The 16,277-nt window shown below is 43.7% G+C and overlaps 1 protein-coding gene across 1 annotated transcript; it reads left to right on the forward strand.

Annotated features, from left to right (window-relative positions):
* The first annotated feature begins 9,179 nt into the window (after positions 1–9,179).
* LOC126387908 (rho GTPase-activating protein 24-like) lies at positions 9,180–15,948 on the forward strand. The gene is made up of 9 exons (XM_050040673.1): positions 9,180–10,149; positions 10,777–10,890; positions 11,441–11,648; positions 11,739–11,871; positions 12,349–12,422; positions 12,756–12,877; positions 13,982–14,216; positions 14,593–15,558; positions 15,680–15,948. Exons 1-9 carry the CDS (start codon positions 10,098–10,100, stop codon positions 15,918–15,920), a joined length of 2,145 nt encoding a protein of 714 aa, XP_049896630.1. The 5' UTR covers positions 9,180–10,097; the 3' UTR covers positions 15,921–15,948.
* The last annotated feature ends 329 nt before the right edge of the window (positions 15,949–16,277 follow it).

Here is a 16,277-nt window from a genome sequence, read left to right on the forward strand (position 1 = left end):
GCGTCCGTGGTGCAATAAAACATAATGTCCCGCAGAAAACCAAGACGTGAACATTCCTACACACTTCTAGGTTGTAAAATCCTCAGCCAGCTGCAGTGAAAAGAGACACGGGAAACTGCTCCAACCTCGACCCCTGGCCTGACCCAGTAGGAGCTCTTCTTTCATCCCGCAGGAGAAAACATAGTGTACCATGTCTGATCTGGAACCGTCGATGCAAAATGATGAAGGAGATTGCGTGATGTACGCTATAGGACACAAGACATGTGAACACAGTGTAATCACAGTTCATACAAGAGCCTGGACATCCATACCCCATGTCAGTGTCATCAAAACCAGCTGGAGCAATGTTGTTTTCATTCTTGAGATACAACCTGTAATGTGGTATAACATCAAATGATTTCTTGTCTTTATTTGGTCATGAAATGTTTAGGCTGGACCCTATGCTCATTCTGTAACAGCTTTATTTTTAAGCTCTGGAGAGTTTTACTGCACATGCCCAAACAGGGGTCATTTCTATGTTCCCAGGTTCATATGTTCCCCAGCTCTATATAGGACGTAACAGAAACCTGATGAAGATGTTGCCCAGCTTTGTATTCTCTTAATGTGACATAGGCTCGGGTTAGATTGGGGTACTATAATCACGAGTTACATAAGAGTCATGAAATTGTACTGGACTGAACCTTAAAGGGGAACACCACCTAAATTAATAATTTCAGTATGTTATTTCCATGGCCTGATAAAGTTCAGTTAGCAGTTGTGAACATGAGTTGCTCTCTCTCAAAGCCAAAAACAAGAATAGTAAGTCTCAAACTTGTGATGTCATAAGGTGTAAAGTCCAGAGCTGTTCCTTAGATAATGAATGGGAGTCTGATTTTGTGGACCCGCAGAATGTTTGTTGTTTTTGTTTTACCCAAATGAGCTTTATTCTACTCTAATGCTCTTGGTTCTGAAACAGAAAATGTGCCCATATACCAAGAACATTTCTCAGGGTGCTCTTAGTGTCACCTTTCTCATTCATTCAACATAGCACCATGGAGACACAGGACCCTGGAAACATAGCACTCTGGAAATCCTAGCAACATAGGACCCTGGGAATATAGCACACTGAGAACGTAGAACCTTGGAAACATAGCACACTGGGAACAAAACACCCTAACAACACAGGACCCTGAGAATATAGCGCCTTGGATACATAGCACCCTGGGATAGGACCTTGGGCACATAGCACCCTGGGATCATAGAACCCTGGGAACATGGGACCCTGGAAACATAGCATTCTGAGAACTATGGCACCCTGAGAACTTGGAACCTTGGGCAGATAGCACCATGGGACTTGGAAAACATAGCACCTTGGGAACAAAACACCCTAACAACACAGGACCCTGAGAATATAGCGCCTTGGATACATAGCACCCTGGGCTAGGACCTTGGGCACATAGCACCCTGGGATCATAGAACCTTGGGAACATGGGACCCTGGAAACATAGCATTCTGAGAACTATGGCACCCTGAGAACTTGGAACCTTGGGCACATAGCACCATGGGACTTGGAAAACATAGCACCCTGGGAACAAAACACCCTAACAACACAGGACCCTGAGAATATAGCGCCTTGGATACATAGCACCCTGGGCTAGGACCTTGGGAACATAGCACCCTGGGATCATAGAACCTTGGGAACATGGGGCCCTGGAAACATAGCATTCTGAGAACTATGGCACCCTGAGAACTTGGAACCTTGGGAACATAGCACCATGGGACTTGGAAAACATAGCACCCTGGGAACAAAACACCCTAGCAACGTAGGACGGTGGGAATATAGCACCTTGGAAACATAGCACCCTGGGAACATAGGACCTTGGGAACATAGCACCCTTGGAACACAGAACCTTGGGAACATAGCTCCCTGGGAACATAGCATCCTGAGAACAAAGCACCTTAGCAACATAGAACTCTGGGAATATTGCTTCCTGGGAACATAAGACCTTGGGCACATAGCACCCTGGGAATGTGGGACCTTGGGAACATAACCTAACCCTAACCCTGGGAACAAAGCACCTTAACAACATAGGACTGGAAACATAACATTCTGAGAACATGGGGCCCTGAGAACAAAGCGCCCTGGAACATACCACCCTGGAATATAGGACCCTGGGAAAATAACAACCTGGAAACATAGGACTCTTGGAACATAGAACCCTGGAAATATGGGACCCTGGGAACATGGTGCCCTGGAAACATGGCACCCTGGAAACATACCATCCTGGAGCAAAATCCAGGGAGTCCTAATTGACCTTGCAGTTCGAGGTGTCCTGTCAACAGTTTTATAGACATCTCTTTTTTAATGGTGGTCAATGGAGAAAATGGGTTTTGTGCTCCAGGGGATTTTTCGCTGTAATACAAGAGGCCACTGGGTAAAATCGAACACGAGGCTGAGCTGCTTACCTGGGGGCCTTGTGGCTACCCATGTAGAAGGAATTAATTCTCTTAGTGGGAAATGTTTTTAAATATTAAAAACATAAAAGACTGCATAATAAAACCATAATTTATATTTTAAGAACAACAATGTGTCAAGTTGAAATGTAAAAGGGGTCATTTGTAATAATGAACCCCCAGAGAATTATCACCTGAACCTGAAGCTCCTCTCGGCTTTACAGAGCCTTAAATTGAGTTTCAAATTCAGCTGTCGGGCTGCAACTTTACTGTTGTGGTTCACTCTCACACTTAGCTTCAATTTCAGCTGCAGCAGACAGCAGAGAGACACAGTTAGAGATGAGCTGGTGAGCATAGTGGAGCATTTAGCAGCTAAAGAGGCAGATATTTCCCTCAGGTGTTGGAACAGGCTCATCAGGCTTCATTCACTGGGTTAAAACAAGTACAATTTGATTTTTTTCTAAGTAAGTAGCTTCTAATATTCATGTTGTAGTAAGGCCCTAAATTGCAAATTCAGAAGCAAAGAACATAAAATCAAATTGTGGCATTTTTTTATGTTGTCTCAACGAAGAACTCTCCATATATTTAGCATACAGTTTATCCAACAGCCAGGTGTTTGGTATTAGGACGTGACAGTTGGAGTATTTACTGTGGCTTTGATGCACATCCATTACCAACACGTGTTTGTATTTCTGTCCTAAACATAAAAAATAAAAATACCCCCATCTTTAACTACCATAGTTCAAATTCTGAAACTAGATGCTGAAACCGTCACAACCACACGTGTTCTTCTCCGACGAAAAGGAATTTTACTGACTCAGAGTTTTTCAGATTTCTGACTTAGTTCTCATTCTTACAGTGTAATAATAATAATAATATTAAACATTTTATTTGACTTTTTCCTGCAGAATAATGTCCTCTTCTTAAGTGCTAAACAGCAAACAGTGTCCGAGCTGAAGGAAGCAGGTTAACAGATAGGAGGACCAGAATGCAGACTACTTTGCAGATTGATAGAGTTCAGGGCTTTATTAATCAAATAAAAGGGTACAAGAGCGAACAGGCATGGGTCAAAACCAGGAAGGTTCCTAACTGAGTGAGATGACTCATGGTAACAGCCATGATAAGAGCTAGTTGAATTCTTAAAATGCCAAAGAAAGGAGCCTCCATTCCTTTAACTTGTTTATCATAGGGTACACTCGAACCATTGTTTATGAAAGGAAAGGAGATAATGCCGTCCTACAGTTCCTTGATGCAGCAACATTTAAAGTGACACACAATTCAGCCATTAGCAAAACATGTTTTTCTAACATCTTATCTTGCATAAATTTAACAATTAATTGCAAACAATCATACTAATTGAGATTCATGTCTATAAATACGAGTAGAAAGGTAGATGAGCATGAGCAACCATTCTCAATGTAATGGCTGGTAGCCTATGTTCCTTTTATAATTTCAATTCCAACCGGCATCTAAGATGCGCTGTAAGATATTTTTTTGCTTTTAAATATTATAGTTTCACCATGCCGGACAAACTTCAGTAACATCAGTCATCGTATATCTATGTAGCCAAAGTGAAGTCAGATTGTCTTAGCATGGTGGTTATTTACGTCTTTTATTTAAGTCTTTATGAACTCTCCCTCACATCTTTCCATGATGTTTTCCATCATGGTCAAAGAAAAGATATATCATATATGTTTTTTGACTGTTTGACTGCAGTACATGGATCAGGAAGAGGGTCAGGCAGATACACGTCCAGGTTAAAGTTCAGCTTCAGGTTACAGAAGCTTTAAAGCCAAAGCACATGGTAAGAAAGCAGCAGCTTTAATGAACTTTAAGGAGTGTCAATGCTGTAAACTGCAGGCCTGATGAGGAGAAGTGGAAACAGGTGAGAGAGTAAGTGGGGGAAGTCAGGTAACTGCAGGGCTGATGAGGAGAAGTGGGAACAGGTGTGCAGGTAGAGGAGGAATTCAGATGATTGGGACAGAGAGCCAGGCCAGGCAAAACAACCAAGAGACTAGAAGAGTCCTCATAATGAACAAGTTAAATTATGTCCAACTGTTTTTCAATGGTGCAGTCAATGTTTAGCAATGTTTTTTGTTGTTTTTTTTTTAACAGGAGCCAAATACATATGAGCCACTACTGTCGTCACAGTTAATGTTTCAGTGAAATGAAACCAGAAAATTCCATGAAAACAAAGGAAAACTCCGCATTTATTGCATTTTTACTGCACGTGCTGTATTTACCTGTATTAACACCAGGTACAATTTAATAGCTGTACCTGGTTCAATGCCAGTGGTAGAATGTAACTAAGTACATAGAATTTTGAGGCACTTGTACTTTCCATGTTATGCTGTTTTATACTTCTACTTCACGACATCTCAGAGGCATGTATTGTACTTTAACTGCACTACATTTATCTGACAGCTGTATTTAACATGTAAAGTTAACATGTAAAACATCATATCAATGTATAAAATAGTATGCATTCTTGTAAATTAAGCACATAACAATATATTAAGTTGTTAAAATTAACTCCATGTATATAACACACCCTATTAACAAAAGAGAGCACATTACACCTGTCCTAGGCTTCACTGCACTGGCTTCGTCTACAATTTAGAATTAGTTTTAAAATTTTATTACCCACCTTTAAAGCACAACTTGGACTAGCTCCAGAGAACATAATGGATCTTTTAACACCCTATGAGCCTGAACGTGCTCTGAGATAATCTCGTCGGCTACCTCTCGCTGTTCCCAGGACAAATTTTGTAACTAGAGGGGCTCAGGCTTTTGCTGTCAGGGCTCCCAAACTCTGGCATGCACTGTTGAGATTATGATCATTCTATATATGTGTGCATGTGTGCATGGTTATATAATGTACATTCAGACCTGACGAAGATCCCTCTGGGTTCAAAACGTTGTTTGCTTTGTGGCATGGAGTAAGTGTGCAGGCTTTACCTCTTTTTCATTCATGTTTTTGTGCCAGCCTTGCACCTAAGTGATGTGCGTATAACTACCCTCTTGCACCCTATAATGTACATACCCATTTGTGTAGATGCATACACATTTAATTTTGCATTTCACTTTTAATACTTTAAGTACATTTCATGCTAATACTGTCTAAAGTATGATTTTGAGTGCAGTGATTTTACTTGTAATAGGATATTTTTACAATGTGGTATTACGAGTAACAGATCAGAGTAGGTCTTCCACCATTATCCATTGTTTCCACTGGATAGTTGAAGTGGTTCATATTGTAGTTATAGTGTGTGACCACTTAGGGGCGTTGCTGTTGGATTTTGTGTTTTCTCTCCAAGCTGCAGACAGTGAGGTCAATTTTTCTTGACAGAGACAAAGTGACTGCTCCTGGTTAGCAATATTTCCATGCATGTGATTCATTACAGACATGCAGTCACGGTGAAGAGAAGAGGAGGTGACGGATTTCATTTAGCGGAGAGCACACACACACACAAACACACACACACACACACACACACACACACACACACACACAGACACACGCAGCACTTTGTAATGAAGAGTATGCCAGTTGTATCGACAGACAGATGTGAAAGCTCTCAGCTGTGATTAGAATTCAGTCTATCAGACACACACAAACAAGCGGACGTACAGAACAGCCTTGATGTTTAGTGGGCTGTGAGTCTGTCACTCTTAAAATAACCTATTTTTTTTGTTTACCTGACAATGACCTTTGGTTGTCTGTCAGACATTGTTACATCACTGCAAACTCTTCGAGTCAGGCTAACATAGCGTCTGCCTTTGACACCAGAGACTGCCATTGCATTTAGTCTCCTACCAACAGTCAACATTGGCTTCCTTTAAGTTGTGTTGTTGAGTGACTGAAATAAAACATCTTCCAAATGTGTCATGCCAGCATCATCTTGACGTTTTGTTTTGTCTGTGTGTTCAGGTGTGGGCGTGGTCACCTCTGTGATTTCCCTGGCTCCTGGCTCCTGGCTCTGTTCATCACATGCACCTGTCTGCTATGAGCTCATCAAGCACACCTGCCTCTCATCAGTTCATCCACATGCCGCATTTCTATCCCTGCTCTTCAACCACCACCAGATTGTGGTTCAACTTTTTGTGGTAGCTAGCTACGCATCACTGTTGACTCAGTTTATTCTTGTAACTTGGCATCTTTGTGTTTTTGTGCCATTGACCTGTGTTTTCCTCTTCTCCAGGATCACCATTCACCTGTCTGCAAGCTTCACCTGCTCTCCACACTTCCCTTCACCTTCATTCCTCCACATGGACCCCTAGACTCCCACACACACACTCTCCCGCACCCGTGATCACATCAACCCAGTGCTTCATAACCTCTGGCTCCCCATCCCTCAGCGTATCCACTTCAAACTTCTCATCATCACTTTCAAAGCCCTCCATGACCTGGCTCCCCCCTACCTGTCTGAGCTCCTCCACCGGCACACCCCCTCCTGCACAAGTTTTGAGGGAGCGTGCCATTACCATGCTGACTGCAGGGTTGTCCACCAGTGGTGTTGCCCATAAACTGAATGTTCATGTCACTACCATAACCCATCTCCAATGTTGTTGCCATTAATTTGGCGGGACATCCAACCGGCCTCACTACCACAAACCACGTTTATTCACACCAGCTTAGGACCTCCACATCCAGCATCCTCACCTGCAAGATCTTCTGGGACCAGTCACCCAAACAGCTGATGCAACAATTCGTGCACAACTGAAGAATTTTTGCACAAACTGTCAAAAGTCATCTCAGGGAAGCTCATCTGCTGACTTGTGCAGTTGTGAGACTGGTTGGATGTACTGCCAAATTCATTGAAATGGCATTGGAGACAGCTTATGGTAGTGAAATGAGCATTCAGTTCACAGGCAACAGCTCCGGCGAACATTCCTGCAGTCAGCACTACTTTTGTCACAGTTTAGAAATACTCGACTACTACACTACTACTGAAGGAGAAGATGTGAGTACTTCTTCCACCACTGGTTTGGTAAGTATTTTAGCATGTAGGCGGAACAGGTGTTACTGTAATATTTGATTGCATATGTTGATTACTATCAAAGCTTTAGCAATATACTGTATACTGTACTTTAGGGCAATGAGGTTTATTGAATTAGACTGTACTGAGGGAGAGGTTCCTCATACTTTAATTGAGTTCAAAAGTTGACTGGGCCGACCAGCCTTTCTCGCTTTTATGTCCACTTGAATCATGGTGACTGTGTGTGTGTGTGTGTGTGTGTGTGTGTGTGTGTGTGTGTGCGCATGTGCGCGCGCTGCAGCAGCAGACCATACTTCAGCAGCAGAATTTGAGCCAGATCATCTCTCTCTCTCTGTCTCTCTTTCTCTCTCTCCCTCTCTCACCATCAGCTGTGATTACTTTGGTAAAACAGCGCTGCGTCGCAGAGAACCAATTTTCCTAATGCACAGCCTACACACACACACACACACACACACACACACACACACACACGGACACACACACAGCATGGTTATTGATGAGGTAAATGGGGAGGGGGGCAACAAGGGGGCACACACACTGCTGGGAAATGGAGAGAGAGGGAGAGCGAGACAGAGAGAGGGTGAGGATAGTGGGAACGAGACAGAAGGACGAGCTAGACGGGGACAAAGAGAGGGACAACGGGAGAGAGACATATAGGAAGGAAAAAAGGGACGGAGTGAAGGAGGAGAGGAAGAAGAGGGACGGGGATGACGAAGATGTGGACATTCAGATGTGTAGACTGTGTTCTGGAGATGGAGCAGGGCGTCCATATAGAGAGCTAATAAAGCAAAGGACAGAGAGGGAGACAAGGATGCAGGAGGGAGTGCTACGAATGTCTCTCTGGATGGAGTAGCTTGACTCTATGGCCGGCGGAAGAGACAAGAAAAAAGAATAATGTTCCTTCAGGATGGTTGAACTTTTTGACAGCTGCTGAGAAGAAGTATAATTTGAAAAGACAGAAATAAAGAGAAACAGACAGGTGGAATTATGCTGAGACAGCCATCATGATATACTCCAAAGATAGGATGCCAAAGTCAGACATCTCACTCCTGCTGCTTTAGCGGACCAGAGACAGTTTTCAGTTCATGGGTGTGTTCTCCACAAAGTCTGTCCCCTTTAAAACACCAAAAGGACAAATGAAGATTGGGTATCTTGGGTAGTGGATGTGGACTGATGCACCCAAAATTATTTGAGGTACCTTGTCCAAGTTCTACTAAGAAGAACCGACGCATTCAGTCTGAAGAAGTTCCTACAACGAGCAACTTGGAACATTTTGAAGGCACATGTATGTTGAGACCATTTCTTCGTACTTTCTGTCAGGAACTATTTGGAAACCAGAGGGACATTTGTGTTCGCGGTGCACCTGGAGAGATGGGTCCTGTGAGGAGGAGGCTGGAAACACATGCTGGAAATGAAATGTTGACTCTACCTAATAAATCAGAAACTGTCTGTGCATCCGACGCCGATGGAGATTTCCAAGGAGAGAAGGGAAAAATGTTTTAAGAATGGTTTGAGAAGAGTTGTGTGTTTGCTAAATTGGGAAAGGTTGCAGCATCCTGGGACTTTTCTCCCCATATCCAGGAACTTCTTGTTACAGTGCATTTCCACACAGAACCCCCTTTAAAGACTTTACATCACCCAGGAACTTCACATAAAGGATTTGTCCGCCAGGAATCGCTCCTGAAGGTGTGATCCTGAATCCAAAGGTCTCCTTTTAAGGCGGACACACCTCCCTTTGAGGACACACCTCCCTTTGAGGTTAATATCTTCCTGTAAAGCCTCATATCCACAAGAAAGTTCTCTTTATCAACAAGGAGCCTCTTTTTAATGATAAGAAACCTTTAAAAAAGCTTGTTTTTAAGGTTCTGTATCTACCACGATCCTCTCTTTAACACTTTTTGTCCATCTAGGCTAACTTGAGGTTAGCATGAACACCAGGAACCTCTCTGCAAGGTTACACATCTGCAAAGAACCATTTTCCGACTGGAAATCCTTTTCTGGGTCCTCTCGGTAATGTTTTAATGTCTGAATGTCCTACACGATACTGTATTTTTATCTCAAATACCCATCAGGAACTGTATAACTACCTGGAAGCTCTCTTTCAGGTTTATATGCTCTCCTCTCACTCTTTTTAAGGGTTTTTAACCTCTGAGATACACTATATTTAAGGGACTATCAACCAAGAACCTCTTTAAGTTCTTCTAAGACAATATCCATGAGGAACTTGAGGTTAAATATCTACCAAGGACCTCTCTGTCCACCAACAGTATCTACTTGAATCCATCCCTGAAGGTGAAATACCCAGGAACCTGTATTTAAGGGTCCATATCCACTGAGAAAATCTCTTTTTTAAGGCTTCCCCCTCCAGGAACATCTCTTTGTGGCCATACATCTACCAGGATTTTAAGAAACCAGGAGCTTTCCACACTCAGTCTAAATGCTACAAGCTGAAACTGAGACTCTGGGTGGTAATGAGGACCTAAAACTGAAGGGTGATGAAAAAGAAAAACCATGACTGATGTGGTTTTTATGCACCGCTGCTGTCTTGCCCTCTTATCTTAAAGAAATGTTGGCATCAAAAGAAAAAAGTTCACATTATTGTGTGTAATTTGCACTGAGCATCTACAACCACTAACGTAGCAACCGTAGCAGGAGCGCTGCAGCATGGGACTCAGCTGCTTCAAGTCCTGGAAACATGACAGTACAGGCCACAAAGGTGAGACGCACACACACCAACACACACACACACACACACACACACCATCAACATATTAATTGTTAATCCCTCCAGAACTCGAGTTGTGTGTGTCGCCCTTCAGTGACATCTGTTAAATGCTGACTCAGGATCTTCCATCTGAGGTGACAGTATGTGTGTGTGTGTGTGTGTGTGTGTGTGTGTGTGTGTGTGTTTCATACATACATGTGCTGTACATGTCTGTGTGTGTTTGATGTGACTTTGCGGAGGACAGACAGCGGAGCATTATGGGACATGGGGGAGAAGTGTGTTAACGAGATGAAGATAGGGAGAAGGGGTGAGGAAGAAAATGTACTGTATGTGTGTGTGTGTGTGTGTGTGTGTGTGAGTGTGTTAATGGTAGCTGATAGTGGGGCTTAATATACGTTTGATAGGTGCTGAGTGTTCCCATGTTCATTTTTTGTTCTTTGTTCAGGTACAACTTAAGGGTTTACTGTCACTTTCTTAAAGGAATAGAAAAAAAAAAGAAATTAGCATTATGTCATTGTTATGGTCCGAGGTGACAGACTTGCATGTTGACTTGCATTGTGACTTGGTTATAAAAGCTTGACACTTGGACGAGCCCCCTCCATGTTTGTCTATACGTAGGTAACAGAGATGTGCTGGCCAGCCCAGGCTCGTATTTCTTTCTATCTAACAGTGCTGGTCAGGGTGACGAGTGGCTGAAGAGCCTCAACAAGGGAGTCTGGATCCCTTTCACAGGTACACAAACACTGACACACACGTGGTGCTCAGATGCTTTCCTAAAATGTGACATTGGGCAAGAGGCGGGGTACACCCTGGACAGGTCGCCAGACTATCGTAGGGCTAACACACATAGAGACAGACAACCATTCACGCTCACATTCACACCTACGGACAATTTAGAGTCACCTGCACGTCTTTGGACTGTGGGAGGAAGCTGGAGTACCCAGAGAGAACCCACGCTAACACAGGGAGAACATGCAAACTCCGCACAGAAGGACTCCTTCCTGGTTGAAACCAGGAACCCTCTTGCCTTGAGACGACAGTGCTAACCACTACACCACCATGCCACCCCAGCAATATATTAAGTATACTAATATTAACTCCACCTTTATCCAGGTGCACCAATAAAGTGACAAACATATTAATGCATCCATAATTATAACCCAGTTATATAGTATATACTATTCAGAAATGGACAATTTTGCATAATTAGTATCTTTACTTGTATATTTTTTGATTGTGGTGAATGTCCATTATGAGGATAACTGTGACAGTTGCATCGCAGGGGTCTTTGGTCAGCGACTGGAGGAGACGGTGCTGTATGAGCGACGTTATGGGGTGCGTTTGGTTCCTCTGGTGGTGGAGCAGTGTGTGACCTTTATCCGGCAGCGTGGCCTGCATGAAGTGGGCTTGTTTCGCCAGCCCGGACAGGCCAGTCTGGTCAAAGAGCTGCAGGAGGCTTTTGATGCAGGGGAGAGACCGTCTTTTGACAGGTACAATATTTGGCCTGTACTGTTTTCCACTCACTTGTTCTTCAGTCGGTTTTGTGAAAGTAGTTAGCTTGCTGTTTCTTCTGCCTGCAGTAGTACAGACGTCCACACAGTAGCATCACTACTGAAGCTCTACCTCCGACAGCTGCCAGAGCCTCTGGTTCCCTACAGCCGCTATCAGGACTTCCTACTCTGTGGCCAGAAGCTGTCGAGCAACCGCACACTGGTAACTGCAGCTCTGTCCACAATGCTGTCAAAGGATTCATTAGTTAGAGCAACATAACACCCCCTGAAAATCGTGTCTTTGCTGACCATCAGTGGTTTAACTTCTCACCTGGCTGCAGTGATGTGTAGGTGCACTGCGGGACCCTGTGACATCACTGTTAAGTGTGTTAACAGGTACAACAAAACACTGTTTCAGCCTGGTGTTAAGTCATTCTTTAATGGTACAGTCATCTTTACCTTTGGTATATTTTGCAGGACTAACAAAACACAATTGCAAAGCCATTTTTATAAAAGCGTTTTGCTTTATTTACATCACTTATCCCTGTCCTGCCTTCTGCTGATTCTGTGCAACATTTTTTGCTACTTACATCCTTCCAGTAAACATATAAAAAACTTTTAGTATGGTAGCACCAATGCTTCTTTTCTTCCCCCCTTCCTGGCTCCCATCCTCTTATTTTTCCCCATTGCTTCCTCTCAGGTTTTGGGGGAGTTGAGGAATCTTCTTCATGAGTTGCCAGTTGCAAACTTCAACCTACTCAACTTTATCTGCCAGTAAGACTCCCTTCTACCTTATTATATAGCCAGGTTTTCATTCAATCATTTGTCCCGTTCTATGGAATATTGGGTGGAAACAGTGGATGTAAATGGGTAAACTTGAGACTTCCTGAATGTTTGTTTATGCTTTACATGGCTGCTGTAAATGCGTTCAAAACAACTGCAAGTAAGAAGGTTAATCCAAATATATAGATTAAATGCAGAATCTATCACCTCAAAAACAGGGTTTCTTCTAATCCTGTACAGGACTATTAATGTTTCAGAGGCTTTCCAGCCTTGACAGGAAGAACATTCAGAGAGTATTAATAAGGCTCCTGTGAATGTGTGCAGGTTTCTAAATGAGGTCCAGAGTTACTCCAGCAGTAACAAGATGAGTGGCCAGAACTTGGCTACAGTGTTCGGGCCAAACATCCTCCGTGGCAAAGCTGAAGATCCTCAAAGCATCATGGGAGGTAGAAAGCACAGAGTGATTCATTTCTCTTTTGTATTTTGTGTAGCATCTGTGATGTCATTGTAAGAATGGTTTTTTTTGGAAACATGTTAAAAAAAAAACTAATTTCATTTTTTACTGGCTCAAAACAAACCAACACTGTAATCATGGCTAGGCGGACCTCTCGCAAAGCGCGATACATATACGTATGTGCCGTGCTCTGCGACTGTCCGCCATGCTTTGCACTGTCTTTGTTGTTGTTATTGTTGTTGTGCAGTGCATGCCTACATATACGTATGTATGCATGCACTGCACTATACTGCACTGTGATGTATTATCTTTATGTACCTAAATTGTGAATGGGACTTTTCATCTGCTGCTAAGTATCCGATGTCTTGGTCCACTCTAAGCGGCAGGAGTGGGCCACCACATGTGGATCTATTTAACTATCATGCACTTGCACTTTAACAACTGGCACTTTACACCCGGCACTTTATAGAATCCACACTGCACTTTATGTCTATGTATGAATGGGTATTTTAATGTGAACTCCTTGTGTACTGTTATTATTATTATTCCTTCTTTTTTTCTCGTCTACCTCCTATGTGTCTGTCTGTCTATTACCTGCCAAGGGACTACGGATGTAAATTAGCAGGCTTGCTAACTCCGACACATTTACACATGTACTCACATACTGATGTTCATTAATGTGTACTGTCCCTTTCAAATAAATAAATAAAAAATAAAAAAATTGGAATGATATGAAAGATGTTTTACCCACATAGAAGAAGCTACACAGTAGTTTTGATTTATGTCTTTATATCTTCTCATTAGAGCAATATTCTAATGAGAAGTACACAAGGCGGCCTTGGCTGAAAACAACCTAGGTGCTTACCTATTAGCTCTAGAAGTTCAGGAATGAGACTTGATACACAAGCATTGTATTTAGTAATATTGGATCATGCTGCAGAGATGTATCAATTCAAGCTGACCATAGCCTCCACTAGTGATGCGTGGGTCAGGGTTTTCAATGTTGGTTTAGTGAATGATAAAAAACCTAAAAGAACAAAATGTGTCTTTGACGAGTATCTTCTTTGTCAAGAATATCTCTCTATCCATGTTCTAGGTGCAGGACTGGTCCAGGTGCTAATGCTGGAGCTGATCAGAGAGCACGAGTCTCTGTTTGCTAAAGTCCCCCCACCCATCTCTGCCCGTCCACTTGGAGGTCCGCACGCATCACCAAGTGCTCTGAGGCAGCCTCATCTCCACCCGTCGCCCTGCCTCCGCCAGCTCTCTATGCCTCTGATTGTAGAGCGCTCCAGAGAGGCAGGACAGCCTGCTGCAGATGAACAGAACCCCAGGTACAGCAGACCTGCTCTAACAAAGCTTCTCCACAGACAACGATCTCAGACGATCTCATGCAAACACCTCATGGATTCACATTCTGTTTTGGTGCTCTGTCAACTCCACCATGGAGACCTGAAAAAGGATAGACTACACATACACACATATCTCAAGGATACTGTTCACACACATAGCGAAGCACCTTTTCTTCCAATGTTCACTCCTTTTCTGACACACATCTATCCTCAATGCCCAATTCTACCTTACATGACAAAACCTCTAATCACATGCTGTTTTAGTGTGGTCCTTTCTAGAGAAATGATTTTAGTCGAGAGAAAATCTTTGAGTGGATCATCTTGAAATAATGAATTTCCCTTTTCTTTCTTTCTGTAGCTGCATTTACTCTGCTGCTGCCAAATCAGACCTTTCCTCTGGCCAGAAGAAATTTCTTGGGCATCGCTACACCTCCTCTCACCCAGAGAACTGCTTCTACCCTTTACCTTCCTCCAGTCAGCCCCTGCAGCACCACTCTGACAGACACAACCTAGATTATCACCAGCACCGCGCTGGCCAAGGACCGTCCCCTGCAAATGTTCAATCTTCTACAACCAGCCTCCAGTTACAAGACCCACTGCCAGATGGCTCCAGTCCCAGACCGATGCTCTTGGGCTGGGCAAAGGCCTGGCCTGGCCCTGCAGAGACAAGCGCTGGTTTCTGGACCTGTGGTGCTGCAGAGGAAGAGGGTTCAGTGCCAGGAACAGCCAGCAGGGACAGCAGTGAGGATCAGGAGGATAGCAACCTTTCAGCCTATGACAACCTGGACAGAGTGTCTCCATGTCAGAGGATGGAAGGTGTCACTGAGGAAACCAATGATCCAGGAGGCCATATTGGAGCTTGTGAGGAGGAGGTGAGGTTAGAGGAGGCGAGGCCGAGAAGGGACTCATCTTCTTCATGGTCTTCTTACGAGGGTCTACCATTAGATGAAGGCAGTGAAGCCGTGGGCGGGGTTAGTCCTGATGTGTCACCAAAGAGACCTGAAAGGTTACCATCAAGTCAGGTAGCAGAAGAGGAAAGCAGTGATAATGACGCTCATGAAGACAACAATGACGATGATGATAGTGATGAAGACAATGATGATGATGATGATGATGTCCACCACCCTAACTCCCCAGCCTCCGGTTGTGTACTCAGTGACAGCCCTCTCAGCACAGGTAGCTCAGATGTGTTCCTACCCTCTGGTCCTCCAGATCTCCAGGACCCTGAGCCTCAATCACAGCCCGGGGATGCTAACTCACTCCTGGCCGAGTTGCGGCTCCAGATGGCCAGGCAGAAGGCTGAATACCAGGCCAGGATACAGAGGTGAGACAATATATATATACTCAAAGTGGCCCTTATTTTAACTGATATTTCAAAAGTATGACATCTAGCAAGTGTTTGTTGTATAAGTGTATACACTGTATGGTATATATGTGTATTGCAGGTTGGAGCGCTGTAATGATGTCCTGGAGCGGCAGGTTGCCATACTGCGGGTCAGCCTGGAGCAGCAGAGGCGCAGTCGCAGCGTCGCTGAGATCAAGATCCACAACATGGAGCGAGCCAAAGCCGATGCCGACCTCCGAAACAACACGCTGCAAAGAGAGATGGAGCTGTTCTTTCAGATGTATGGAGACGTCAAAAGAAGAGGAGGGGGTGAAGGAGCAAGAGGAGGAGGGAGTCTCTGAAGATTGATAGAAAGAGAAAATAGAGGAATTCTTCTGAAGTATACAGATAGGTCAGAGGATATTAAAGAGGAAGGGAGGGTTTGTTGCACAGAGCTTAATGAAAGGGATGCATGGACAGAGATGATCTTGACGAGAGATCCAACTCCTCTGAGTTGGTTCTGAAGGAAGACCGTGAGGGCATCAAACCCTGACAGGAAACAGTCAGGGCAAGAAATGCAAAGGCAAAGTTATTGTCTGATCCATTAGACAGTCTAAAGAAATAAGATCGTGTTGTGTCATTTTAACCAGGCTGAGTTGGTTCACAGTTTCTAGAAGATGGCTAGACAGCTTGAATTTGAGGAACAGTTTTGGATGTTG

This window comes from Epinephelus moara, chromosome 3 (genome assembly GCF_006386435.1).
Source record: "Epinephelus moara isolate mb chromosome 3, YSFRI_EMoa_1.0, whole genome shotgun sequence".
Lineage (NCBI taxonomy): Eukaryota > Metazoa > Chordata > Actinopteri > Perciformes > Serranidae > Epinephelus > Epinephelus moara.